The 20018-nt window shown below is 37.5% G+C and overlaps 1 protein-coding gene across 1 annotated transcript; it reads left to right on the top strand.

The window, feature by feature from the left end:
* The first annotated feature begins 10585 nt into the window (after window positions 1-10585).
* Window positions 10586-19625, top strand: LOC141904415 (BMP-binding endothelial regulator protein-like). Its single transcript, XM_074793001.1, has 8 exons — window positions 10586-10619; window positions 16665-16747; window positions 16973-17167; window positions 17278-17377; window positions 17550-17800; window positions 18020-18124; window positions 18442-19163; window positions 19334-19625. The coding sequence occupies exons 1-8, from the start codon at window positions 10586-10588 to the stop codon at window positions 19623-19625; spliced, it is 1782 nt and encodes a 593-aa protein (XP_074649102.1).
* Window positions 19626-20018: the final 393 nt, after the last annotated feature.

Genomic DNA, 20018 nt, shown 5'->3' with positions numbered 1-20018 from the left:
AAACAGCGAGATCCTACATAATGATAAAACCTGTTCTCAAACTGATGACTTAGATTCCTGATGTTCCTGATGACTTTTAAGTAAAAATAAAATGTTACTCTGTTTTAAGTGATGTGCATCATTAATGATGATTGATGTTATATTTATGTCGCTGCTCCTGTTGTTTTTCTTGTTGTTACTAATTAAATTTTCTATTTCAGAGTTTTTGCTTTTTCAGGATTTTTGTTTATTTTGTAGTGAATGATTTCAGAATAGTTTCATATTTTGTAGAATGCTTTCAATACGTTTATCTTCAATATCGTTTTATGTAACTTTGTTATCATGTCATGACTTTGTTTTGCAGGTTGTAATTTATCTAAATTATTGCAACTTTTCATAATAATTTAGTGCAAATTCGACGTTTTGAATTTTTGTGATGTTACAATTTTCATACACTGTGCTTTTATAAGGATTTCAAATTGTATTTGTTTGTTAATAACATATCTATTTCTTTCAGGTTTGAATGTAAACATGATCAATGTTTTTATATCTACAGATATGTTTGAAATAAAACATTTTTTTATCGTTATTTTATAGTAATTTATCGTAAAACTTCACTCGCCGTAGTCTGCACAAAATTCGTCATCATGTTAAGAGATGGTATGCTGTGTCCAGCCCCGGGCGCCGTCGTAAAAAAGAAATCGTAGAAACTTTGCTTAAGTTGATTTCAAAAAGCGAAGAAAGTAGACCCTATCTGATCAGAACTAAGATTATCTACCGTACGCCTAGACGGGTTCAATTACAACTTCGGCGGAACTTGTCGCTACACTTTACTTCAAGACGTCGCAGATCGTCTGATTAACATCCGCGTCAAGAATGATTATCATCCGTATCCGACTGTCAGAACTAAACTCGTTACAATCATCGTATCTTCGTTATCCATCGGGCTTCATAGAGATGTTCCGTTTGCAGTACTTGATGATTTTTGTTAGCATCTGTAAGCTCTCTTACCTTAGTTTTACTCAATCGATTGCGCCATGAAGTAGACGGTCCAAGCACTCATTACCTTTTTTCCATGAGCTTCATCTGATAGCGTATTGATAATGTCACTGAAATTGCTGGAGAAGATCAATTACACTTCGGGCACAGGCTTTGATGTGTTCTGAATTTTTTTGTCAGTTTCTACTTGTAACAGTCAAATTCACACAGGTGCCGCCGAATTTCAGTCCCCGATTATCCCTGTATATGCTAACTGATGCTGGAAGTCAGGGCCGTACGTCGCATTTGAATATCTTTTTTTAAGGGAAACTCGAAAAGGGGCCGTTCTATAGGATATGACACAAATATTTGGAGAAAGGGCACTTTCAAAAATTGATGGCCCCCTATGTCAATGGATCATTGTCGTGTGGCAGAGGGGGCTCCGTTCAACGTATATGGCATTTGTACTTATGTCGAAGACAGAACCCGAAACTGCATAATATTTCCTCATCTTCGACCGGCAGAGAATGCCATTTTTATTGGAGAGTTACTGGTATAATTTAGCGGATAAAGATTTTATAATTGATTGAATCTATTAGATAGAAAACTGAACGCGGTACTGATATAGATATAACTTCTGCGATTGTGATTTTAGACTACAGAGATGATGGGTTTTAAGGTTTGACATACAGTGATATATCGCGTCTCTTTTCGAAAATCAAATTCCGCAATTCGTTTCTGATTTCTTTTCCCGTCACCAGATACAAGTAGAGATTAAACGAATAGTTTATCGCTAAGATATCAATTAGGGCAGCGAAGATATTTTTCAATTCCGAATTAGTACTGAGAAAAGGGCTCATAATAACTGTTGGGAATGTTGTAACCATGAAGAAGGCGCACAGTAACAGAACTAACACGGTTACCTGGTTTGAGTATTTCGATGCTCGGGTTGTTTCTGAGTTGGCCTTTTTTCTGAATAAAGTGATCGAAGTTATTGTGGACATGATCGCTAACGAAATAAACGGGCCGACAGAGAAAATAATAGACGTTAACAAAGGCTTGGTAAATGTGAGAACATTTTTGATGATACAACCGTTGCCACTAATATCGATAGTTACAAATAAATAGCTATGACCCAGGGCTACGAAGCAGATTACGGAGGAACAGAGTATAGAAGCAGTATTCGGGCTCCAGAAACGAGGACCTCTAAACGGAAAGCAAACCACACACATTCGCTCGGTTGCTACGAGGACCAGCGTCCACGGACTGCTCGATAGGCACAATGATATGATATACTCAAAACATATACATTGAACTCGCGTTAATGGTTTGACCAATAATTCCCTCCAGTAAAAAGTATACGATATAACGTTGATATATTTTATCGAATAACAGATGAGAACCAAAGTGTCGCAGACGGCTAGTTGAACGAACATACGACTTAAAGAACGTCGCCACAGTTTACGTTGCATCATAACTATTACAATCAGGAAATTGCCGATGAATCCGAGAATTAAACAAAGACTGGCGAATACGAGGTAACACCACAGATAGGTTCCGTTTATCGTAGTTGCAGCCAGTACGAGGCCTGTGTAAATATTAGTGGGATTTGTGAGGTTCTGAAGAATGGAAGTTGCAGCCATTGCGCCGACCGATCACGATGTACAAACGTGCACAGCATGAACATCTGAATCTGGTGATTCTAAAAGGCTTGTTTTTTGGTTTACCATACATTGCCGTTAGTCAATTAAGTAAATCGCTGACTTCAGATGCCTAGATAACCATTGCTGGACCGTGAAATATCCATCAGCGTTATGTTGTGTATTTTACGTGTGAATTTATTATATCTGCTCTAAACGATTTGGGACCAGCATATTTGACTATTTGAAAGTGGGTACTAATTCTACATACTGATCCCCCATCTCTATATACAAAATATTTTGGTGTCTATTGCTCGACGCCCATTAGAGATCTTATAGAACTTGGTTGCTATTCTTTCGAATTTCATCTGGTGATTCTACTATAATCACCGTGTATCGTCCGCGTATAAAAGTAGTATGATTTCGAGTTCGATTACCTCATGTTATACCTGCTCACACATTCTTCCATGTTGTTTATGAAGAAGGAAAACAGTATTGTTGAGGAATGTATTGAGGATGTGATTCTTAAATGCTTAATTTAGTTAGTTATAGAATTCTACAAAAATTGACATTAAATTCAGTTCTACATATATCAGACATATGCGTAGGACTGTCTGTAATTTCCATAGATAGGATGAAATAAGTCATTTTTTAGAATATCCTGTCCCTTTAAGAAAATCCTAATAGTTGTCATTTATCGCTAGTAAGAATAAAAAATTCATAACTCAATCAATCTACCTCCTACCTACTAAACCTTATATACCTATTTGACACATCTACAGTTCCATAACGATCGTTGTTGAGTCCATGGTGTAAAGGAGTGAAATTGTATTAACGCATATTTTTTTTTGTATATGGCTACATGTATTTGGGATCAAAATTGAATATTCCATTGTATATGTTGTAATTATGACGATAAACCAAGTAAAATAAAGTAATGATTCCAAATATGGATCTATGAGGACTTCGTGCCACCAGCTATCGCGCTAGATGGTGTGCGTAACAGTGCGACAACCCCGTCAAAATCCAGTTCATTTTCAATGAACTTTCATCTAGATTTTTAGCCTCCCCCGTCAGAAATTTGGCAAATCACTCGTCTTGATAAACTTAAATGATCTTAAGTTTCATATTTAAGGTGGATTTTACTGATCACCATTCAAAGAATTTGAGAAATTATGGATAGACTTTAATTGAATATGAGAAGAAATCCGGGAGTCGTTGTCTGAATGCACACTAGCGAACCTAGTGGATCGTCGCTTGCCATAAGTGGAATCCTCGATTGCCACAGTCGAACGTAGAGTCCTCATTGTTGTTAACCTGAGGTAAAAATTAACTAATTTGTTCCAGATGATTTTCATCTACAGTCCGGTTTATCGAGTCGTTTCTAGGTCGGTCGATATCAGTGATAGTTTGAGGCATCGGTACACCTCTAGTTTCCGGTAAGGGTAACATCAACAAAGCGGTTACCAGTCCAATACACCCGAGAATCACGCCTGGCAACCAAGATATAAATTGAGCCTGAAACAATTCAATCGTAATATTGAAATGTCAAGTGACAAGTGACATTTCCTAGATGAAACCAACCAAATGAGCGACGAATGGTGCTGTCATCGAACCAACTCGGGCAAACGCCGAAGCAATTCCCACGGCGCGGTATCTGTAAAATAGATTATAAAGTGATTAAAGGGGAAAACATTTTCTCTTTAAGGGAAGAATCTGTATGGGCTTGAAACAAATATATATATACTGCTATCAAAATTGTATTTTCCACGATTTCTTAACGAGGTGAAATGCTAAGATTAACAATAACAGTAAGCACGTGCTGAAATTGCCGATTTAAAAGTCGAATTTCTCAGTAATGGCTGAACTAAAATTCAAACCAGTCGCATATTTTATATTTGTGATTATATCACATATTTGAAAATAACTTTTACACAATATTCTATTTTGACAGCATTTGCAATTTGTGTATTGTAATTTTTACAAGCAGCTACCTCCCACGTGCGCTGATCGGCGTGTCGGAACTGGACGAAACCGATTCCACAGAATACATACATCACGGATCTGCAACACCCATTCGATGATTATCGCGGCAATTACAAACTACTATGACGAAATACCCCTGAAAATGGATTACAACGCACACTAATATGGACGCGATTCGATACCGCATCATTGGAAGCTAATTCTATCTGACGGAAATGTAAATCGTGGTGATCTACCAGAAATCTATGTCCAATTTGATACATAGCAATATTTACTAATACACTTAAGAGACCACATTTCAAGTTGTGTGAAGTCTGCTAATTTTTTACATTCTCAACATTAGTAAAATCCGTCAATATCTATCTGTTGATGCCACAAGAATTTATGTGCAGGCACTCATCGCAACCCGTCTTGACTTTTGTAACTCTGTTCACGCTGAATTACCAAAATCCTCAACGAAACCTCTCCAGCGAGTACGAAACACAGCAGCCCGTCTAGTTAGTAAAACCAGAAAATATAAATCAATCAAACCTGTGTCCTTATGGAATTACATTTACGTTACCCATTGAACAAAGAATCAAGTTCCAAGTTCTCATTTTCATCATCCAGTGCATACATAATTTGGCTCCTAAACATCTCTGTGACCTCATTCATATTCATGCCCCTTGCCGTCCTCTCCGTTCTTCTGTCTTTATCTCACTGACAGTCCCTAGATTCATTAATTTTGTAAAAACTTTACTTGAAAATAAATCATATCATCATATCATCATAGATACAATAGAAAGTCTTTCGGTTCTCGAGCCTTTTCCATCGATGGCCCGCCCTTATGGAATCAGCTTCCTGGAGACCTCCGGTCTATAAAATCTTTGGAAATCTTCAAGAGGCAACTTAAACATTTCCTCTTTAATGAGGCTTTTATGTGAAGCGCTCTGAGCGGCTTTTTTTTCGTGAGCTGTATTTAGCGCTATATAAGACACTTATTATTATCATTATTATTATTATACATATTTTAACACCTCACATTTATATACAATTCTATTGTTCAAACATCTCCATAAAAAACATCGATTGGGGGCGAACAGAAAATGATGGTTTTGCACTGGCCGGATATTGTGAACGAGGTTTATAATAAATATATATATATTGACAAACGATAAAGAGCAGATATTTGTTGGAAATTATTGCATAATGCTATTGCAACAGGTTTCAAATTAGTTCTTTGGAAAATGAAAACTGGTTCAAATTGAAAAAATTTGCGGACGCCTGTCAACAAGTGACATGTAAAGGCATAGTATGACGAGAGAAATCCCACAATAACGAAGCCAAGATTGAAAAATTCTATACCAGAATGATTATATTTGAGGAGCGGCGTTTCGGCTAACAACTGTTAGCCATCATCAGGCGTACTGAGAACAAAATCAAATAAGGACAACCCCTTAGGTATAATCATTTCCCCTTTGGCATATCAACCTCCAAGATTGTAATGAACAAAACAACTATGTCTCATGAGTTTACACGTCTTGTGCGTGTTAAACGCAATGGGCAAGCGGTATGGTCTTATTTGGTCAGTCGCATAATGACGTATGCTATGGGGGGTATTTTTACTATAATTCTAACATCGCTCCATATTCGGCATTTTTATCCTTTTTCTTTTATCGGTACCCGTCGTTCGCGGCAAATGTTGCCTAAAATATCAAAAGCTACTTTTCTAAATCTTTCATCCGTCGCGCAATACACGATGAAATTTACGGACGAATCGATGATTGAAAATCCCAGCGCTATCAGGCTCATACCCGGAATGGCGGGGATACGGTTTAAATTCATTAAACGATCAATGAATCCAAAACCTTCACAGAAGATGAACAACAAAACTACTGATAAAACCATTCTTAAAACCCTTATTTCCCTTCTAGACGTTTCATCTGTTACACCGAGCTCTGAACGTCGATTAAGCCGATCCAAAAATATTGCCGAAATAAGAATAACATTGATAACGACTAAAACACATATTGGGATTATAACAGTAAGATACATGAAGAGATAGACCCTAGAAATTGCAGATCGCCATCTGTATTGTTTAAACCACTCGGGGTAGTCATAATACTTAATACGTATTGTCACATATGGCCACTCAACCGGGCAATCCATAAATCCAAGTTGTTGGTTAGGAATGAAACGAATAAAATGGCCAAAAAAACTTAAAAGTGAAATAAACACCATTGCGCATTGTGAAATTAACTTCTTGGGAAAGTTACGAGATTTAATTGGAAATAAAACGACGATTAACCGCTCTAGACTGAGCAGTACAGTGCACCAGTTACGCGTCATCATATATAAAAAAATGGCAAAGCGACTGAGATGAAGATCCAACCAAAATTCCAATCGTTCTTGCGAAATACAATATCTCCCAAAACGACGAAAACGTACGCAGTTCTCAGCGGATAAAGAATGAATGTAGCAATCATAAAGAAAAGATCGTTTAGAGCGAGAATTTTGATGAGAAAATAGTTATCAGATTTAAACCGTTTTAGAACTAATAACGTGAATGCGTTGAATATCAAACCCAGTATAGATGCCGGTAGATACCAGCCTAAATATACAGAAACATTGAGTTTGTTAATCCATAGAACAGGGAGAGTTTTAATTCTCTGGCACACGTTGAGTTGCGGTGTTGTCGGTGTTCGGCCCGTGTTAGTAATGTTTTCGACGAGCATCCCACGACCTGTGAGCGACCAAGCTGCAGTAGAACTGTACTATCCACGACACCTTTCAAAAACGAATCCGATTAGTTATGACGATAGGATAGAACGAACGTTCACTGTGTATCTGATTAGGGGTATGTATAAAATATCTCATTAATGATATGATTTTTTATCATCTAACGTCGTGAATTTAGTAGCTCGGCTGCGTATATACAGTCATTAATTATCACATCCATATACGGGCGTAATTTATTGTCAGTTTTGTAGCATGAATGTAGTAGAAGACGAATTTCATGCACTCTTAATCTGCCCTTTCTACAGAGAAGAACGGGAGAGATTCATTCCGAGAAAAACATACGCAGTAATCCTAACACTTCCAAATGTGTAAAATGTTTAAGTAAATCATGTAACATGAACATCCTCCACCAGTACTTGTATAGAGTTAAAGTCAAACGGGAGTCTGTTAATTTATAACTCTAAAGATACAATGTTATCTATTATTTCCTGTACTCTTTCTACTATCCGTACTAATATCCACATTATCCTTGTATGCGGTTATCCGTCATCGTTGTACAAATATTGTACAATTATGTACTTGTCATAAAAGTATTCTTCTTTGACAATAAAGTTTATATATATAAAGTTTATTAAAGCTTTTTCGTTACAAAGTGTATATCGAGTATAAGTGTGATATAAATCGACATGTCGAAAAGCGAGAGTTCAATCTACATCGAATGAATGGATAATTTGTGTCAAGGTCGACTTTCAGTTTATTCAGTTGTTTGTTTCAGAAATAAATTGCAACTGTTGTACAATGTGACAATCGATACACCATGTTGTCATATACCCGACGTTCTTAACTTATTCAATAATAATGATATCGTGCTGATATCAGAAACATGGAATTCCGCGGAAACAGCGTTCCAAACACCAGATGGATTCTCATATTTTCAACAGACAAGAAAGAAAAAATCGCGCGCGAAACGTAATTCCGGTGGTCTGCTGCTTTTTTACCGAAATGAACTGAAAACCGGGATAAAACTTTTAAAATCCGACAACGCGGACTATCTCTGGATTAAACTTGATAAGACGATTTCACGCCTGAACGAGGACACTTTTATATGTTTGGCCTATGTATCGCCCGTTCATATCAGCCGCGCACAAGCGGATACAATGACTATATTAGAAACTGAAATTCTGGCGTACTCAATCGAAGGGAATGTACTTGTCCTCGGAGACTTCAATTCCAGAACGGCAAATAAATCGGGTCTCATTGTAGATGAAATTGTTAATGAAACAGATGTTAATGAAAATCTATTCAATAACAACAATTCGATATATTTAGAAAACAATATTAATCTTAGCATACAAAGAAGCTCGTGTGATGAAATTTACAATAATTATGGGAACGATCTATTAGAATTATGTAAAAGTACCCAATCTTTCATTCTTAACGGAAGAGCGTTTAATGATAAAGATTTGGGTAAATCCACATGTTTCCAACCGAATGGAAAGAGTACGGTGGACTATTGCTTAGTAAATTCAGATGCACTACGCATTATACGAGATTTTGAAATCTCCGATTTAAATCATTTCACAGATCATGCCACGGTTTTTGTTTCTATCGGTAAAAGCTTAGAACCACGGCACACTGACCACAGTTCTTTATATAGTAATCCAGAGTATAATGCCTTACCGGAGCGTATAACCTGGAACAAACTAACAGAGAACAGATTCTTAGAAACCGTCCAAAGCGATGATTTCATAAATCAACTAACCCACTGCATGGATAATTTAATCTATAAAGAATCTCCTAATGCAAATGACGTCAACGAAGCTACTGATAATATAACCGATCTCTTATTGTCCTGGTATGACGGAAATACTCGCCATGCGGCGGGACCAATCAGACGCCGGGTAAGACGTCGTTAGTTTAATAGAAATTGCTCCATAGCCAGGAATAAATTCAGCAAAGCGAATCGCCTCTACCACAACCAACCCAATCTAAACAATCTACGAGACTTACAAACCAAACGTAAGCGTTATAGAAAGACAATATCTAAAGCAAAACTCCGCTACGAGAAAAAGAAACTTACAAATGCTTTATCTCAGAATGACACTAAGTCTTTTTGGAAGATTTTAAAGTCATTTGAAACTCGAAACGCAGAAAAAAATGAGAACTGCCCAAACTTAGCTAAATTCGAAACTTTTTTTCGCGGAATAATTCAATCTGAATCAAACGATGATATTGATCCTGATCTTTTGCTTAATGAAAATGATACGGAAGCTATTAATATGCCTCACGATCTAGACATCCCCATAACTAGAGATGAAGTTATAAGAGCGATAAGAAATCTAAAAAAAGGCAAATCACCGGATCTTGATAATATCCTACCAGAAATGCTTATAACTGCCTCTGAAACCCTAACACCTGTGCTGACCATTTTTTTCAATGTCATCCTTCAATCAGGTATTTACCCACAAAATTGGAGCAGTGGCTGCATTACACCCATTCATAAGAAAGGGATGACTTCCGACCCAAACAATTATAGAGGTATCACCGTCTTGAGCTGCTTCGGAAAAATATTTTCAATTATTCTGAATACACGCATTATACAATGCTTAGAGGCACACCAAGTATTAGATAATGCACAGGCCGGTTTTAGGCCAAATAATGGTACTATAAATCAATCCTTTGTATTATCTTCAATCATCGACCACTGTATAACGAAGAAAATGAAAAATGCGTGTATGGCATTCGTACATTTTTCTAAGGCCTTCGATTATTTGAACCACGACATTCTCTGGAAAAAGATCCTGGAAGCTGGTATCACTGGCAAAGTTTATAACATAATTAAATCTATGTATGCTAACAGTGAATCATGTGTCAAAAACAATGGGTTCATATCTAGCTTTTTTGACTGCACCGTCGGCGTAAGGCAAGGCGACTGTATCTCGCCTGTACTTTTCAATATCTATATTAATGACATGGAAGAATTTTTTATAAACAATGGCCATCCAGGCATTGACTTTAATTTATTCAAACTATATGTCTTGCTTTACGCCGATGATACCGTCATTCTAGCCCAATCGCCCGGAGAATTGCAGGGTGCGCTTGATATTCTGCATGATTATTGTAAAAAGATGAAACTATCTGTGAATTCTGATAAGACAAAGACAATGAAAATTGGGTACCGTAGAAATAACCGTAACCCCCTTTTATGTTTTTATAACAATGTCCTACTGGAAGAGGTGTCAACCTGTCAGTACCTTGGCATTACTATGTCAAATAACGGCAAAATGTCTGCTGCAATCAAGTCGCAGGCCGATCAAGGTACAAGAGCTTGCTTTGGACTCAAGAAGTATTTGCTAAACGCGAGACTCATTTCACCTAAAACCAAGCTTGATATCTTTGATTCATTAGTGGAATCAGTATTAACGTATGGTAGCCCAATCTGGGCATTTGAAAATGTTAGAAATATAGAATCCGTTCATGTCAAATTCTGTAAATACCTACTCAATGTGCGCGCCACGACACCGAATGTAATGGTCTACGGTGAACTAGGCTGTTTCCCTCTGTCTATAGATATACAAATCTCGGCAGCAAAGTTTTGGTTAAAAATTCTGCGGTCAGAGGAGAACACACTTTTACGCCAAACTTACAATCTGCATTATGGTGATATTCAGAACAGCCCGCGCACCTGAAACTGGGCCTCGGTGTCGGCAATTATTGGCTAGCGCAAGAAGTTCAAAATGATCGGTTCTTTTTAAAACTCGTCGAACAAAGGTTGAAAGACCAGTACATTCAGTCGTGGAGGGCGGCTTTAGAACGTAGCCCTAAGTGCAATCTTTATAGACATTTCAAAGGAAGTTTCGTATACGAACGATACCTTGACATTAATGAGACAAAAATAGTTAACCTAATCTCTAAATTTAGATGCGGCAGTCACGATCTTAGGATTGAAACAGGTAGATGGACCAGGCCCTTAACGCCGAGAGAAAACCGCACTTGCACAACTTGCTCCACTGACGAAATTGAGGACGAATATCACGTTCTCATGTCCTGTCCCTCATACGACTCGCTTCGAAGTAATCTCTTACTTCGTTATTTTAGAACGCATCCTAGCATGGCAAAATTTATTCAACTTCTAACTAGTTATTCAATCGTAAAACTTAGATCTGTTGGAAGATATTTGATTTCAATGTTCAGAAGACGGAGAATGCTTCGAGGCGACGAAACCGAGTAAATATAGCTACCCCATCAACTAAATATTTCTGTTTTTTCAAGATGTAATTTTGACTAAATTATTTTGTTAAGATTTGTAATTTTGATTATCTGTCATACAAGTGTAGTACACACTTTGATTAAGAATAAACTACTACTACATATAAAACTCGGGTTCTTCTGAAAAAGCAAGGCTTGGATAAACTGAAACCGAGAAAAGGAATGTAAGATATAAAATGTAGCAGTTGGTTAATCGAGAACTATATTCTGGAACACGTAGCTTTGACAGAACGAAATAAAAAACATCTTAACGAGAGAAATCCCACTATAAATTCAGCCAGAAATTAAAAGTTCTACATGTATATTAAAATGATATGCATATTTAGATCAACGTTCGGCTAAATGCTATTAGCCAACATCAGGCGTACTGGGAACAAAATGGAAAAAAATATTTTTTCATTTTGTTCTCAGTACGCCTGATGATGGCGCTAGCATTTATCCGAAACGTTGCTCGAAATATAAACATTTTAATATAGAACTTTTCATTTTTGGCTGTTTTTATTGTGGCATTTCTCTCGTTATTAATCATACACGGTTTGTATTGTGTATATTGTGTATTTTCCCGTCTCATGGCTCGTATTATCTCTTCCCTTACCACATATTACCATAATCAAGTCGATAAGTAAATCACGTACTTTAGGTGCCCGGATGTTGCTGGACCGTGAAATATAACGCAGCATTATGTCATAAATTTACGTGGGAATTTATCATTTCTAACGCAGTCTCAAATGTTTTGTGACTTTCTCAAAATGTATCAAAAATTTAACTAATTTTTAGTTCATAAGTCCTCAAATATTCATAAATGAACAGTTAAAAATTGGTGAAACATGTCGACTCTGCCGTAAAATCGACCTATTAACAGTCCGGAATGTGGGATAATGTCGGGCTATAGAGAACATAATGCCCCCGAGGTCTTCACATTTACAGAAAAGATTACGTAAGTGATTCACGCGCAGCGCGCGATAGGCGCACAATCGAAATCTGAGCCGCTCGTTCATTGAGTGTCATCAATTAAGAGGACCGCTATTGTGAAAATCGACCTTGGGAGGAATATTCCTCCCAATCGATGGAAACCTGTCCGATATTCTAACAATTGACTTTGGGAGGAATATTCCTCCCAAGGTCAAACGAGGAGAATTTGACCTTCAGCTCTGATATTCAAATTATCGCCTTCGGGAGGAATGTTCCTCCGAATGTCAAACGAAGGAAACTGGACCTGGTCTGTTATTCGAAATATAGCCTTTGGGATCAATGTTCTTCCAAACCACTAAACGCTAAAAACCTGAGCTTATATTAATTATATTGGTGTAATCATTGTTTTTAATAAGTAGTATACTATAGCGACGACACCAGACATATTTAGGCAATTTGAGTGATAATGTACACGGTATTTGAGGGTCTGCGACGAATCATTTTTTAGAAAGTTAAATAGCTGTAGTGTAGGTTCTAATAATGAGCCTAATATAGTCTTCACATCGCAATCAGTTGTTAGAATGCATCTTCCTTTTTCTTTACTTGATCTTGAGTCTTTGACTAGTTAAATTTTTTTCTTGATTGATTGACGCTGGGATGTCTAGATCAAATTATATTGTTAATCAAATCAATTATTTTTCAACTACAAATTCAAACTTGAAATTGATATTAATAATCAATATTACTTATTTCATTATACAGCACACTGCTGTAAATTGTAATCAGTGTGCTTTACAGGAGTATAAAATTAACACAAGCTGACAAAATCGAAATGTAAATACGCGGATGATAAAAATCAAGTTAAAAGGTGTAGGGGTGGAGAGATCTGGCGAAAAAAAACTGCAAAATGGTCCGTGCCTAATTGCCCGACCAAAAACGACGGACCAGACCTGAGTCAAATTAAGCGTGTTAATCTAAACTGGTTCTGGAATTCAGTCACTTCGCTTTGTTTAAGTATGGACTCATTTTAGATTCCATGGTTTAAGCATTGTTTAGTATTGACTGGATGGGTTTGAATTTGAATGTGAAATGAATTTGAACATGAAAATCGGCGCGCTCTTTGGTAAGCCATGCGTCTCTATAGCCGCGATCACACATGCATTTTTGGCCCGTGTCAAATTTGGCCCGGAAAAACTGTTCACACGGGTGCCAAATGGGCCCGAGCCTGTTTGGCCCGGGCCAAATTTGGCCCGACCAAAAACGTCGGACCAGGCCCGAGCCTAATTTTGGCACCTGAAAGAAGCGGCCGGTAGAGAGTTTGTAATCCGGAATTGGAATGAATTTCTTATTTCGCCCGTTTTAGCATATTCACGAATATCTTGCGGAATCGCGAATTTGCTGCCACATAGACAAAAAAATTCAAAAAAGAATCATTCACGGACAAATAGAGCGACGCTTTCCGGAGATGCGGATGCCATGTATATCGGCGGCCCAAAATCAGCTGACTCAACCGATCGATAACAGGGCCCATTTCACAAACGATAAACAACAACACGATCGTTAATACGGTTTTCGTGGCTTGCGCGTTAGATGGTGAGCCTGCTTTCGACGGAGCCGCCCCGATTCCGGTTCGAAATACGACTTTATATGTAATCAGGCAGTTCAAAGTTATAAGTACGAGCATTGGTCCGAACGACACGCAAAGGTAGTATCTCAAATTATGCATTTTCTTGATGAAAGGACTTCATTTAAGCGCGTAGATTTCCATCGTTTGGTCGCATTTGTTCCGTCGGTATCCGAATTTCCCGACTCCGAATAGCATATAGTAACACCGGCCGAAAAAACAGACAACCAATAGGATCACGAATACGGTCGTAACCCGCCTTTTTGTGACGTGGCGGCGGGCGAAAAATGGAAAATACAAATTCACCGCCCGGTCAACCGAAACGACTGGCACGAACATGTTGCGAAATAGAATCGAAAAGCCGTAAATTTCAAGCGTCGGTATGTAGAACCGCGGAAAGATGTTACCACCATTGAGACGGAAGACGATTTCACCTTTCATGAAGTAATAAGCCGAAAATCTGACGGTGAAATAGAAAAAAGAACCGACCAGGTAAAATATGTCGGCTGCCGCTAGTAACTGTAAAAGGTAAACGGATACGATCGGCGAACGAAACGACCGTAAAATAAGTATGTTTAAGACATTCAATGCGATGCCGACGACACAAATCGGCCCGACATAAAATATGTTTAACATCGTAAGGATTTCACTGATTTTCATCACAGGACATCTCAATCCGTCACCATTACCGCTGACGCTGCTATTGCTGCTGCTGTAGTTCATACTACCATTCATTCTCGAGCTGCTATAGGAATTTCGTCGCGGATTACCCAACACGCCCAATTAAATTTCTAAATCAAATTTGATACCTGTGTCGTGATACGGCACGGTCGTTCAGCAGGGTGCAATTATCTCTAGAAACATACATACATGTATACGTCAAATGTTAGATGAGTTGAAATAGATGTTTTTGAAAAAAACAAACATTTTCATCTTTTTAAATAGAACTTTTGAGTAGTTATATATATTTATCATACTACACGCGCATTTCGTATTTACGAATCAATCTTGTTCCGATAATAGACAACATTGAATTTACTCTTTTCATGAACAATGATTTATACTTAAACCACCCACGATGTCATATACTGAATGAAGACAATACATATAGCCGCAATTAACACAGCGAGAGTAGTATGGATTTTCTGCCCATTGAAATAATAGCAACACGAGCTGGAAGCGAACCTGAAAAAAAAAACGAACTACACAATTGGAATTTCTGATTCGTGTAACCAATCTTTTATCTTACCAGGGCCCAGTTCCCCAGTTGTGAGTTAGAGTTAACTCTTGAGTTAAAGCTAGTTCATTTTCAATGAGTTAACTCGGAGCTAAATCCTCACTCGGAACTGTGGAATTGGACCCTGAACCGGTAAGCGACAAGTTGGGTTTTGTTCTATTTTCAACTGGCTTATCAAATAAATCGACATGTGTATGGTGCGATTAATATCATAATATATTGTCCTGGGTCCAGTTAAACAGTTTCGAGTTCAGATTAAACTCCGAGTTAACTCATTGAACTTTAACTCACTCACAACTGTAGAACTGGGTCCTGCTTTATACTTTTTGTCGTTGCTGAGGAAATGAATACGTTGTACATGCATTTATTTCATATGCATATTAAGATGTTCACAGTTGCCTAACAAAGAAACATATTATCACTTCCTGCTGTGCGAATTTACTACACAAATAGACGAGACATTGAAAAACCGAGACCAGCTTCCAGGCGACTCCACCAAACACACGCCCAAGAAAAGCGGAAAACAACCGACAAACACCCAAAAACTAAAACACAAACCCCGAAGGAGGTGATAGTAGAATAGCCACACTCTGACGTGGAGAGTAGACACCTGACTCTAGTGCGAGTTGGAAGCGTCATGTCTTTTGATTCTAATATTTGATGAATGAAATTCGCTTTAACTGTTTTAAAATTTGTGTATAGTTGGTTTTCAAACTTTGAAAGGGAGTTAATTGGATGCGTATGAAAACATCGAATTTTTCATTCGACGAAAGTAGAGTTCGTCACGTTGTAATTACTGGATGTGATTAATCAATCTATATCGTACGTCGTTTTAGAGTCAATTAGAGCTTAATTGATTTTACTCAATTACAATAATTAGAACAGCATCAGAACAGTTCACAGAAGTCGAAAATACGTAATCAGGTAATTAATGTCAGTCGCCAGTGTTTAATTAATGACATGTGCTCCTCTCTCACGTGTCGGGTTTGAGTGACAGATGATCCCGGTATAAAACAATCTGATGCGACATCAACAAATCAGTTCAGTCAATGACTAGTCGTCATCATCACTATCATTGGATTAGCGGATAATCAGTAAACGCGGGATTAACAAATTAACATTCAATCGATGATTGACGGATTACCACTCATAGGATTTAAAGATTGCAATGGATTATTACATCTTGAAAATGATTGTGTTGATTTCAGTAATCTATTCAGTAACGGGTTAGTCTTCATATCTTATCATATCTAATGATAATGACACATATATTAACATATTATCAGATGATATATAAATGCTGATTCTTTGATAATCATAGGCTGTAAATATCGGAATAAAGAATATAAAAGTGGAGCTGAATGGATTGACGAAAAAGATCCCTGTAAACAGCACTCGTGTTCGGTAAGTAAATTTAATCTGGATTTCTCAAATAATAGGCCTATGTCACGTTCGTCTGAAAATATCCGTTGCTGGTGCTGGTAGTGCTACGACCCAGTTCCGCAGTGTAAGGCGTTAGAAATTTAATTCACTAAACCGAATGAAAAATATCTGATTCTAACTCACTGGATCCTGATTGTTACATGTTCAAAACGTATGTTAAAATTTTTTTTTAAATATTTTCTTCAGTCCGGTGTTCTAACTCATAGTAAAGTACAATGTCGCGCGGGATGTCGTGAACAGATATATAAACCGGGTCAATGTTGCCCGGCCTGTAGCAGCGAGAAAGAGAACACTAAAGGTTGCGTTCTGGACGGAATTACCGTCGAAGATGGGAAATCAATGACAAAACCCGGTGAAAAGTGCACAACATGTAAATGCCAGGTATAAACGAATAATCATGTTTAGTTCTAAAATTTTAGAGCACTTCATACGTATTTCACTGATATATACACGTTCAATTTGTCATTGTCATTGTTATCATTGTATTTCAGTCAGGTGAATTGACGTGTATTCGAAAAGTTTGCCCAGTTTTAAATTGTCCACAAAAATATCAAGTACACGAAGAAAACGAGTGCTGTCCAATTTGTAAAGGTAAGTAATCTTTTAAGATGTCCAGGGCACATGGGTTCGAGTCCTGGTGGTTGCACAATTCTTTGGCCAAAGTTTCTTCTATTCTCTACCCTCCCTCGGCATCTAACCCAAGGGTTAAGAAAAATAATTTTTGTGGATTTGTCTATTAAATCGAATTCAATTTTTCTTGCAGGTAAAGAAGCCGTATCGGTCAGTTCTATTCACGGCAGTTGTTTATTTCGTGGTCATCTTCATCGAGAAAATCGACATTTCATGCCGGATAAATGCACGAAATGTTCTTGTTACAAGGGCGGGATGCAGTGTTATCGTGAATCGTGTCCAGATCTGAATTGCCCGAAACAATTCTTGGTCTACGATAAGAAATCGTGTTGCCCGAAATGTAAGCGTCCAGCTGGATGTGCATACAAAGGCAAAATGTACAAGGTAAATATCTTACTATTTGAGTTAAGGGCACAAGACCCCTATTTGAAACAGATATTCGAATAACCATAGGTTAAGCATAGACGAAATATCCCTGTACATTGTAGTATATTTTTCATAAAAGAGGAAGAAACTGTCTTTAAAAATTTGAATTAAATCCCTATCTTCGATGCTAATCCGTCCTTTATTCCAACCTTGAACTCAGTAGTATTCTATTTACAGATTGATCAGATCTGGAAGGATGGATCCTGTACTGATTGTAGTTGTAAAGATGGAAACGTCACCTGCCAAGAAATAACGTGTGGTTCAACTCCTAAATGTTCACAGGTAAATATCTAAGTTTTCATGGTTGAAATCCTGATACAATTGAGGAATTAGTATTAAAATCATCAGTGATTGAAAAAACAAATAATTATTGTTCCATTATTTCTTGAGCGAATACCTACTCGATGTTTCGACCATATCCTAATACTTTTTTGCAGGGATACTTTCGGGCTTTTTTATTCTAAATGTGGGGATTTATTTTAGTTTGATATGTTTTATTGCTGCCCGTCATCCATTTGTTTTTCGTTGGCGTTTAAATCATTTCATGTTTTCGTGAAATCATGAAACTTGAATACATTACATCTTTTCATTTTTTTCAGAAATCTATTCTCTATCGGCCTCAGGGAGAATGTTGCCCACTATGTGTCGCGGCTCATAGTATCTGTTCAGTTACTAACTCGAACAAGGATTATTTATCGTACGCTTCATTTGACGGGTTCAATTACAAATTCGGCGGAACTTGTCGCTACACCTTACTTCAAGACGTCGCAGATCGCCTGATTAACATCCGCGTCAAGAATGAGTATCATCCGTATCCGACTGTCAGAACTAAACTCGTTACAATCATCGTATCTTCGTTATCTATCGGGCTTCATCGAGATCTGGATATCAGAGTGAATCGTAGTAAAATCGCTGTTCCGTTTAAACATGAAAACTTTACTATCGAAGTCGTCAAAAACGCGACAGTGGTCGTGAATATGATAAACGGATTCAGATTAACCTGGAGTAAACAAGGCGATATCAATGTTTACGTAACTGCGAATTGGCAGAATAAATTAGGCGGTCTTTGCGGTAATTTCAATCAAGTCGTAAAAGACGATAGTAAAATGAAAATCAAACAGGAAATTGTCTCGGATTCGGAGGTTTTCGCAAAGTCGTGGCGAGTCGGTGGTAAATGTAACTGCGACGAACCGTTTAATAGTAGAAAGTCGTCGTGTAAAACTGTGGATCAGCGAGTTCGCGCTCATCAGAAATGTGCTGTCTTAAAGAGTCCGGCGTTCAAAAAATGCCACAAGAAAGTCCCCGTCCAACCATTCCTCAGGTAAATATCTAATTCTATAGTAAAGTTCTTACTTCCACGTTTTGAGTAATACATTATTGGTATAATTGCACCATCAGTTTCCTCATTTGGCTGGTACCGAGTAAGGAGAGTTACGAAAATAATGAAAGAAAAACTAGACTCGTAATGGTTTATTTCTATTTCATTTTCAGGGCTTGTACTGATAACGTTTGTGAATGTCCTTCGGGTAAAAACTGCGAATGCGCTATCGTGAAGTTTTACGTAAAAGAATGCGCCGAGCACAACATACAACTCAAACTACCTAAACATTCTCAATGTGACCATTCTACTCGGCAGAAACAACACGACTCTAACTCTTCGAAGAACAAGAAAAACTTGAAGAAACAACACAAGCAGAAAAGAAGAGGGAAAATGCCGTTGTTGTTACGATCGTTAGGAGGTGTTGTAGTTGGTGATGAGTCGGAGAACGCCATATTGGATTAGAACCAGCGAGATCCTACATAATGATAAAACCTGTTCTCAAACTGATGACTTAGATTCCTGATGTTCCTGATGACTTAGATTAAGTAAAAATAAAATGTTACTCTGTTTTAAGTGATGTGCATCATTAATGATGATTGATGTTATATTTATGTCGCTGCTCCTGTTGTTTTTGTTGTTGTTACTAATTAAATTTTCTATTTCAGAGTTTTTGCTTTTTCAGGATTTTTGTTTATTTTGTAGTGAATGATTTCAGAATAGTTTCCTATTTTGTAGAATGTTTTCAATACGTTTATCTTCAATATCGTTTTATGTAACTTTGTTATCATGTCATGACTTTGTTTTGCAGGGTGTAATTTATGTAAATTTATGCAACTTTTCATAATAATTTAGTGC

Source organism: Tubulanus polymorphus, chromosome 4, assembly GCF_964204645.1.
Source record: "Tubulanus polymorphus chromosome 4, tnTubPoly1.2, whole genome shotgun sequence".
NCBI lineage: Eukaryota > Metazoa > Nemertea > Palaeonemertea > Tubulaniformes > Tubulanidae > Tubulanus > Tubulanus polymorphus.
This window is presented reverse-complemented; position numbering and strand designations above follow the sequence as displayed.